This window comes from Mustela nigripes, chromosome 6, assembly GCF_022355385.1.
Source record: "Mustela nigripes isolate SB6536 chromosome 6, MUSNIG.SB6536, whole genome shotgun sequence".
NCBI classification, from domain to species: domain Eukaryota; kingdom Metazoa; phylum Chordata; class Mammalia; order Carnivora; family Mustelidae; genus Mustela; species Mustela nigripes.
In genome coordinates, this window is record NC_081562.1 from 88,101,694 (window position 1) to 88,110,596 (window position 8,903).

An 8,903-nucleotide genomic window follows, 5' to 3' on the forward strand; every position below is an offset into this window, starting at 1 on the left:
CACTAGGGTCATTTTAAAAAGGCTTTAGAAAAGAACTGAAACCAGACAGGCTGCGGGCTAGAATTAAGGGGAAGGGAGGTGAAGGGCAACTTAGGGAAAGGAAGCAGGTGCTGTGAGACGAAGGCCTAAGGGCCAGGAGTTTAGGTCGAGCGCTGAAGGAGCACTGCCTGAGACACACTTGGCTTGCCCCACCGCTTCAGGGGCAAAGAACAGTCTCCTCCCGCGTCCAGGTAAGGGCCACCCCCCCAAAGCCTGCAAAGAGCCAGGATCCGACAGCCGCCTCGCCCCCGGACCAATCACAACCTTTCCTCAGTAAAGAGGCGGAGCCAGAGGGGGATGACTCTTTCCTTGTCCCTGCCTTCTAAGTAAAGTAACCAATTGCTATCTGCCTAGAGAAGTAAGCACAATCGGAAATAACCAATTATACCGCGAAGCTTTTCGTGCATGCCTGACCCTGCCCCTCCAGCTGCGACAAAGCTGGCGCGCGAGCGCCTGGGTTCTGTAGTTTCCTCGGGGAGTCAAAGAGTCGAGGGCTCCAGTTAGCCCTTACCGCCCCGCCCCCAGCTGCTTCCACTCTGCTACTACGCATGCCCGCTCCAGGGAGAGGAGACGCGGAAAAAAGGAGGCGGGACGCTATTAAAAAAAAAAAAAAAAAAGCGCGCGCGCACAAACACACACACAGAGACACAGACACACACAGACACACACAGACCCACCCACACACACACACAAAACCGCCCTCAGCTCGGGAAGCGACATTGGACGACTCCGCTCCTCCCAGAAGGCGGTGCTACCTGCCGGGGCAAATCACGCGGAGGGTTGTGGGGCGGACAGCTCCCCTCCGGGTGGAGACTCATGGAGTCGGGTGGGCGGGGGACTCCATGTCCCGGCATGCCCCGCGCCGGGCCCGACCGGCCGCGACTCGGGGCTTGGCCCCGGCCCTAGCTCGTCGGCGGTGTATTGGGGTACATTGAGGCTGCAGTCGCGGTGGCGCCCGCGGGGACGGAGGTGGGAATGAGTGAAGAGGAACAGGGCTCCGGCACTACCACGGGCTGCGGGCTGCCCAGGTGAGCCGCTTTGTACCGATCCCTGCCGGGCGTAAAGCGTGGCGCGGTGCGGAGGAGGTAGCGGCGCGGCCCCAGCATGCACCTGGCCTGAGGGTTGTTCCCGGCAAGCACTGGGGTAGTGGGCCGTGGTTCCCGGCATGCATCCCGGCAGTGGCCACTGTCTCTTGCTCTAAATAGTTTGGGGTTGGCCTGGTTCCCAGACTGCACTTGGGGCACTGGGCTTTATGCTCTCGACATTCAGTGCATTTGGTGGGTACCGGGTCCCTGGCCTGCACTGTGTCAGGGGACATGCACTTCCTAACTGCACTGGGGTACGGGCTCCTCCTCCTCAACTGAGACTGGAATAGTGCATTCCCCGCTTGCTCTGGGGGCAGTGCACCCTGCTTTCCCAGCCTGCATCCCTACTCCACATTGAATCCAGCTAATGTCTTCTCTACTCTCCGGGGTCCCTTGGACCCTATGTCCCCCATAGTGTGCCTGGGTCTGATATGACAGTGCTTGGCCAGGTGGGTGCAGAGTTGGACGTGTGATAAGAGTCTGTGCCCCCCGCTTCCCCCAGTATAGAGCAAATGCTGGCAGCCAACCCGGGCAAGACCCCGATCAGCCTTCTGCAGGAGTATGGGACCAGAATAGGGAAGACGCCCGTGTACGACCTCCTCAAAGCCGAGGGCCAAGCCCACCAGCCTAATTTCACCTTCCGGGTCACCGTTGGCGACACCAGCTGCACTGGTGAGGAAGGCTTGGGCATCCTGGCTGGGGTGTGCATTCCCAGGGCCCTGTTGGCTTTGTTTCTTGGAGTCTCTTCCCAGTCCTTTTCTCCAAAGCCAGTGAGGGAAGGAGAGATTTCAGGGGAAAAGCCACTGACTGGTTTGGGAAAATGGGTCTTTGAGGAGGTGGGTAGGGCTTGGGAGAGTTAGAGGAGCACACAGGACTGGGACAGTGATCTGGCAGATTGTCATCATCCTAGAGGAGAAAGAGGAGATAAGCCAAATTCTCAGTGAAGTATTTGGGGGGAGTCAGTGCCTGCTGCCCTGGGCTCTGTTCCAGGTGCTTGACCAAATTCCTAGTTAATCTTAAACCACATTCTGATCCTGCGATAGAGGTGGTAGTATCCTCAAGTTGAACAGGAGGGAAATGAGACTCAGAGGGATTTCAGTGAGTGGTGTAAGGTCACATGTCTAGTGAGTGGCAGAGCCAGGCCTTGACTCTAGAGCCTACCCTCTTTCTGCTTTTCCAGCCATCTCTATTTATTGAGAGAAAAGAAGGTGCTTCCCAGAGGAAAGTAAAGCAGAGAAAGAATCTCCACCCAAGGTGTCTGAGCTCAGGGGCTTCCGCCTGACACGGCTTGGTTTGGGGAGCTCTGGGGAAGATAAAAGCCCTTCCTTCTAGCAACTAGTGTAACATTTCCAGTCTTGGGCAGGGGCAGTTGGTGAGAGGGGCTTGGTTGACTCCCTCCAGCTATGAGGAGAGAAGCTGTGGGATGCTGGTTTTTCTTCTGTCCTCCCAGTGACCTCCAGTATTGCCCACGCCCCTCTCTCAGGTCAGGGCCCCAGCAAGAAGGCAGCCAAGCACAAGGCAGCTGAGGTGGCCCTCAAACACCTCAAAGGGGGGAGCATGCTGGAGCCGGCCCTGGAGGACAGCAGGTGAGGGAGGAACAGCCGAGGCTTCCTAGAGGCCCTGCCAGGAACCCAGGCCCCTGCGCCACCTCCTCTGCCCAGTAGCCTGGCCTGGTGACACTTAGCCACCTTGACCTGGCCCCTTCCTGAGAGTTTCCTCTGGACAGAGCAGGATGCTGCCAGGGCTTCTGCTGCTGTGAAGGACCCTTTGGGGGGAATGTCAAGGGGCTGTGCCTGTGGTTTGGGCCCGGCTAGGGAGGGAAAGGGGTGGAGGCTGAGGCTAGAGGGGTTGCACCCCAACATGCCTCCTCTCTCTAGCACGTTGTCCTTCCCTCTTCCAAACTTACATTGGAGGTTTTTGCCTCCCCGTGTTTCTTGGGTAGGAAGAGACCCTCCTTCCCCTTTTCTTAGTCTTCTTGATCCAGTGTTTGGCAGCAAAGGCTCTGAGGAGGAAAAGCTGGTGGTTAAGCTTCCCTGAGTCTTTGGCTCCAGTGGGAAGGAATTTTCTTAGGGAATGGGCAGGTCAGAAGGACCTGGGTCCCCACCCTCTACTCCCCCCACCCCCAACATGGGTGTGAATCAAAGGCCCCCTTCCCCTCGGGAAGTTCTTTTTCTCCCCTAGACGCTTCACTGCCTGAGGACATTCCAGTTATTCCTGCTGCAGCTGCTACTCCTGTTCCATCTGCTGTTCCAACCAGGTATCTTGTATTTCCTGCTGGCCTGAAGGGGGAGGAAGGGGTCCTGGCTCCTGGTCCCCCAGCCCTTGGCCCCAGCTGGTCAGGCAGGAGGAAGTCTGAGAGTAAACAGAGGATGGAATAGATGGGGACCAGAATTTGAAGAATTTGCACCAGTTGGTAAGCTCTTGGGACAGGAGGTAATTTATGACTTTTAAATAGCCATAGGGATGAGGTGTTTGACCATGTTCAAGGGTCTCGAAGGCCCCATTTTCTTCTGAGTTGGTCACATGATGGTCCTGTGTATGCCTCCCATCAGGTGCTTCCAGGGACTGGATATACAGCCCCTCGCCCACTGTCCTGCCAAGGTGATGATCCAGTGTTCCAGAAAAATCTAAATGGGCCTGGGCCCTGGAAGAGACCTCACTTGGGTGGGAAAAGGAGGAAGCAGGCTGGATGTTTGGAGAGACAGCTGCTTGCCTGGCAGACACTAGGGAGATGTTTGTGGGGACACCAGAGCAGAGCTTAGGACTCATGGAGAGCCACAAAAGGGACAGCCCCATCAGTTTTGGCCCTGGACCCTTGTTCCTTCAGGAACCCCCCCATGGAGGTGCAGCCCCCCGTGTCCCCTCAGCAGTCTGAGTGCAATCCTGTTGGCGCTCTGCAGGTGTGCCCCCATCCTCATTTCCCATGCATGCCTGTCTTTCCTTGGACCTGGGGCTGTGAGGGACGGTTATGTGGGAGCTCTTCCCCTGTTCTGAGGGCTTTTCCCATCCCCTTCGTTCCTCCTCCCTGGAATTTGAGGCTCCCAGGGTAGGAGGGAGAGGATGTAAGGAGTCTTTTCTCACTCTGCCTTGTGCACCCTTGTTTCTCCCTCCCAAGGAGCTGGTGGTGCAGAAAGGCTGGCGGTTGCCCGAGTACACGGTGACCCAGGAGTCTGGGCCAGCCCACCGCAAAGAGTTTACCATGACCTGCCGAGTGGAACGTTTCATTGAGATTGGTAACTGGGCAGAGGGGAGTTCTTGAAGCTACTCCAGCCCTGGCTACAGGCCACTCCTAGCCTCTCTATGCTACAGCCTCACTGTCCTGGCCGAGACCCCTGGCTCAGCTCCTTCTCCCAGCTGCTGCTTTGTCCTGGCCTCCCCCCACCCTCTCTGGCTGACCAGGTTCTTAGGTGCATGGCAGGGCCCAAGCTCCTCTTTCCAATTGACATCCCACAGGGGACCCCCAAGCTTGAGCTGGGTGGAAAGCACTGGAAAGCCTGTTGGGAATCATAACCCAGCAACCTTCTCCCCACACGCAGGCAGTGGCACCTCCAAAAAGCTGGCAAAGCGTAATGCGGCAGCCAAAATGCTGCTTCGAGTGCACACGGTGCCTCTGGATGCCCGGGATGGGAATGAGGCAGAGCCCGATGACGATCACTTCTCCATTGTAAGTGGCTTGTGTGGGCCAGGCCCTGTGGTCCATCCTCCATGCCAGGCAGGACACTGGGGACTTGGGCCTGTCACCTGGGGGTGAGCCTCTCTGGATCCCAGGCCAGCTCCTGCCCATTTTTCTCCCAGACCTCCTTGGCTGTCCCCCTCCCCACAACCTCAGCTGTAGGCCTACCTGGCGAGTGCTGTGGGGAGCTGGGCCAGGGCTGGAGCCCTGGAGCCTGCACTTACTGGAATGAGGAAGGCTGCCTGGACCCCTGGCCCAGACTCCAGTAGTTAGAGGGGGCCAACTTGGGGAAGGCTGGCTGGATGGAGCATTCCTTTTGTGGGGTTTTTTTCTCCTTGACATTGAATGTCCTGTTAAATGCCTGGGTCTCAGCTCATGGCTGCATCTTTCTCACTGTCACCATCTTGTCAGGGTGTGGGCTCCCGCCTGGATGGACTTCGGAACCGGGGTCCAGGCTGCACTTGGGATTCTTTGCGGAACTCAGTGGGAGAGAAGATCCTGTCCCTCCGCAGCTGTTCCTTGGGCGCTTTAGGTGCTCTGGGCCCTGCCTGCTGCAGTGTCCTTAGTGAGCTGTCTGAGGAGCAGGCCTTCCATGTCAGCTACCTGGATATTGGTATGGCTAGTTGGGAGGCCAGGGGATGGTGGGGACTGAGCCAGAGCAAGTACGGACGGGCCCACAGGGAGTTGGGGAGGGCACGACCACGAGGATACGGATACCCCCCTCCCCGTGCTGCCTTCCCACCCAACACCACCTCCATCCTCTCTTTCGGTCTCCAGAGGAACTGAGCCTGAGCGGGCTCTGCCAGTGCCTGGTGGAGCTGTCCACGCAGCCAGCGACTGTGTGTCACGGCTCCGCGACCACCAGAGAGGCAGCTCGTGGGGAGGCTGCTCGCCGGGCTCTGCAGTACCTCAAGATCATGGCAGGTAGCAAGTAAAGCCCCAGCCGGACTCAGACACGCCTCCTGGCTCCCTGCTCTTCTTCCCCCAGCCCACGCATCTGTTCAGCTCTGGTGCCCCCCTACCCTGGAGGTGCCGTCTCTACCTCTGACACAGACTGCCTGCCTGCAGGCTGAGGAGAACACCGGGCCAGCAGCCAGGGAACACGGGGCCTTGGCTGGCCCAAGATCTGTCCTCATGGCACTGATGATGATGAGTGGGAATGAAATCTGGGGGCTCTCCCTGAGAGCCTGGAATAAATGTGCTTCCTCTTGGATTCTTAAACCCTGCTCTTTCTGTTCCCCTACCTAGGGCCGACAGCAGAGGAGGTTAGCATCAGGGTATCCTGTTGTGCCTCCCTATCTTGTTCTGGTGGCAGGAGGCCCCATCACCTGTGTTCCTGCAGAGCTTGATTTGACAGAGATGGAGGGGCTGTGGCCCTGGCCCTGGGGCTCTCTTGCTGCCCTTTCAAGTCTTAGACAGACAGACACATGGATTCAGAAGCCACAGCTTTATTAGGGGAGGAGGGGAGGCCTGGCCCTTGTAGTTGGGAGCCTCGCATGCATACATATCAAGGGATGACAGGTCACTTCTTCCCAAAGCGCTGAGGGGCAGCCAGACTCCAGAAGGGGGAGCTGAGCCCCTCCCGGGCTCGGGGACTCAGCTGTTCGCTGCTCCAAGAGCCCCGGGCGTTTCTGTCAAACCTTGGGAGAAATCCATCTTCAACTGTAGGTCCTTTCAGCCCCTCCCTCCTCCAGCCCCCACCCACCTGTTTGGCTCAGGCCTGGACCTTGTCTCTCTCAGACTCACCTCTGGGGCTGGAACAGAAAGGCTGGGCTCCGGCCAGGTCTCTGCATGGCCTGGAGCAGGGAGCGCAAGAGTGACCCGGGGGTTTGGACCTCCTGCAGTGGGTAGGCTCCGCTGTCTTCCTCCTGTGGTACAGGGGCATTGGGGAGGGAAGATGAGCAAAGGCTTTGGACATTTTAGGTCACATGGGGAAAGGAGAGACTCAGAGGCACGTTGTAGGAGGCTGAGGACCCACTGAAGACCCTGGCAGCCAGAGTATTTGAACTGAGAGCACAAGTCTCAAGCTGAGATAGAAAAATGGTGACAGTGGGGGAGCAGGGGGAGGTGTCTAGGTGACACAGTCTGTTAAGTGCCCCACTCTTGATTTTGGCTCAGGTCGTGATCTCAGGGTGGTGGGATCAAGCCTCCCATCGGGCTCTGCATCTTTTGGAGCCTGCTGGAGATTCTCTCCCTGCCCTCTGCCCCTCTTCTCACTCACCTTCTCGCCAAATAAAATCTTTTTAAAAATAAAAAGAAAGAAAAATTGTGACATGGGGCTAGGGCAGTAACTTACCATGAAGATCTGGTTTTCACCTCCGTCGTCTGGTCCTCCAGCACAGCCTCCGTCTGTTAGTAGCAGCACCATCAGCAGCACTGCGGCCCGCCTGGGCTCCATGCTGCCATCTGCCTTCTTGGAGCCATACCCGCTTCTTATACCTGCAGTGGCCCGGCCCCCCACCCCGCGGCAGCCTGAGGGGCAATCTAGAGCAGGCAAGGGAAATGTACTGCTCCATCAGGAGCCGCCTGGGAGCCCCTCCCATGGCACCTCTGGGACTTCTTGCTCCCAGCCTCCAGCCCCCAGCCCCTAAGGCTGGAGTTATAGACTTTATTAGATGCATAAATTCTGTCTCCAAAGCTCAAGAAGCATCATTAATTGCAAATGCTTTGTCAGAGCCAGGCCCTAGGGGGCCTTCAAGAACCCCTAATTCCTCAACAGTTTCCAGAGTTCCAATCGATCACCTCCTCGCTTTGCTAACTTGAGACTAAAAGCATAAAGGAAGTCTTGTCAAGAAGGTCTAGGCACTATGTCTTAGAACAGAGGAAAGGAGGGAAGAGCCAGGGTTAGAGTGAGCCAGGTGACCCAGCCTGGTCCCTCTTGTGACTATGGCTGCTGCTGGGGTCATCCAGCCCCTTCATCCCCTTGCCTATGTGCCCTTTGGGGGGATAAAAATGGAGGCACTCCTCTGACATTTGCCTGTGGATAGTAAAGTGGGATACAGGAGACTAAAAGGTTTCAGAGCCCACAGAAAGTGGGGATTACTCCCCATCAATGGTCACAAGCCCCATGCTCATGGGGGAGCCCCACTCAGGCTCTGCCTCACCTGGGCGTCTGCCGCCATCCTTCACAGCTGAAGCACTCTGCTGCCACCCTGTGGCCACAGCTTGACACTGTCAGGGCCGGCCATTTCCTTTCTGCTCTCTGAGGGGTGAGGCTACGTAGATGGAGGTTCCTACCGCCCTGACTCTAAGGGATCCCCGAAAGGCAGGGGCAGGATACTAGGGTTGGTATTTGGTTTTGTTCACCTCCTTCTAGTCACCTGGCTCCGACCTGTGAGGGCAGGTGACAAGAATCCTGCCTTTTTAGGAAAAAAATCGTTTTTCCTCAGGAGTCCTTTAAAGTTATCTGGTTCACTTTTCCTTCTGACCTTAGAATCCCTTCCTGAGCATCACTGCCTGGCCTCCCGACCCCAGTGTGGCTCTCCAGCCTATCTATGCTGGAGAGGGGCCATGGTGCCAAGAGCCTGTGCATCAGTCTTGGGCAAGCAAGCTCTCTAAACTGCAGTTTCTTCACCTAAAACATGGCAACATTGAAAGGAACTACTTTCTAGGGTGAGCATTATTTGAGATAATTCTTGTAATCCACCCAGCACAGGATCTGGCACAGAGCAAGTGTCCTCAAAAGTGTTAGCAGTGCTGCCCCTGCATACACGAGTTCCAGTGAACTTGGCGTCTCCTGAGACCGTGATCAAGCAGGTTTACCTGAGAACCAAGCTGGCTTCCATGAAGTTACAGAACACTGCACATCTTTCATATGTGCAAGCCTTCCATGTATCTAAAGACAGATGTCCCTCTTCCACTCTTCAGTCTTTTTTTTTTTTTTTAAAGATTTATTTATTTGACAGAGAGAAATCACAAGTAGACAGAGAGGCAGCCAGAGAGAGAGAGAGAGAGGGAAGCAGGCTCCCTGCTGAGCAGAGAGCCCGATGCGGGACTCGATCCCAGGACCCTGAGATCATGACCTGAGCCGAAGGCAGCGGCCTAATCCACTGAGCCACCCAGGCGCCCCCCACTCTTCAGTCTTAAGGGCATCTAGAAACCAATTC

The 8,903-nt window shown here is 56.7% G+C and overlaps 2 protein-coding genes across 4 annotated transcripts; one reads left to right on the forward strand and one right to left on the reverse strand.

Annotated features, from left to right (window-relative positions):
- The first annotated feature begins 730 nt into the window (after positions 1–730).
- TARBP2 (TARBP2 subunit of RISC loading complex) lies at positions 731–6,018 on the forward strand. 3 transcript variants are annotated; one of them, XM_059403284.1, is made up of 9 exons: positions 731–1,067; positions 1,632–1,796; positions 2,608–2,710; positions 3,289–3,381; positions 3,952–4,024; positions 4,240–4,357; positions 4,661–4,788; positions 5,209–5,410; positions 5,575–6,018. In XM_059403284.1, exons 2-9 carry the CDS (start codon positions 1,637–1,639, stop codon positions 5,730–5,732), a joined length of 1,035 nt encoding a protein of 344 aa, XP_059259267.1. In that variant the 5' UTR covers positions 731–1,067; positions 1,632–1,636; the 3' UTR covers positions 5,733–6,018. The 3 variants fall into 3 exon arrangements, with proteins under 3 accessions (XP_059259267.1, XP_059259268.1, XP_059259266.1); XM_059403283.1 differs by having other exon boundaries at positions 738–1,067; positions 1,627–1,796; XM_059403285.1 differs by lacking the exon at positions 2,608–2,710 and having other exon boundaries at positions 733–1,067; positions 1,627–1,796; positions 3,306–3,381.
- Positions 6,019–6,229: 211 nt separating this feature from the next.
- On the reverse strand, positions 6,230–7,294 carry NPFF (neuropeptide FF-amide peptide precursor). Its single transcript, XM_059403286.1, has 3 exons — positions 7,094–7,294; positions 6,544–6,665; positions 6,230–6,437 (listed from the first exon to the last, which is right to left on the reverse strand). Exons 1-3 carry the CDS (start codon positions 7,193–7,195, stop codon positions 6,320–6,322), a joined length of 342 nt encoding a protein of 113 aa, XP_059259269.1. The 5' UTR covers positions 7,196–7,294; the 3' UTR covers positions 6,230–6,319.
- Positions 7,295–8,903: the final 1,609 nt, after the last annotated feature.

Bases quoted from the DNA above. Each gene is read 5' to 3' on its own strand.
- TARBP2 (XM_059403283.1), top strand. From the start codon at position 1,015: ATGAGTGAAGAGGAACAGGGCTCCGGCACTACCACGGGCTGCGGGCTG. The intron at 3,382-3,951 runs GTATCTTGTATT...TTGTTCCTTCAG, and splicing joins CCATCTGCTGTTCCAACCAG to GAACCCCCCCATGGAGGTGC. The intron at 4,025-4,239 runs GTGTGCCCCCAT...CTCCCTCCCAAG, and splicing joins ATCCTGTTGGCGCTCTGCAG to GAGCTGGTGGTGCAGAAAGG.
- NPFF (XM_059403286.1), bottom strand. From the start codon at position 7,195: ATGGAGCCCAGGCGGGCCGCAGTGCTGCTGATGGTGCTGCTACTAACA. The intron at 6,666-7,093 runs GTAAGTTACTGC...CCTGTACCACAG, and splicing joins GTGAAAACCAGATCTTCATG to GAGGAAGACAGCGGAGCCTA. The intron at 6,438-6,543 runs GTGAGTCTGAGA...ATTTCTCCCAAG, and splicing joins TTTCTGTTCCAGCCCCAGAG to GTTTGACAGAAACGCCCGGG.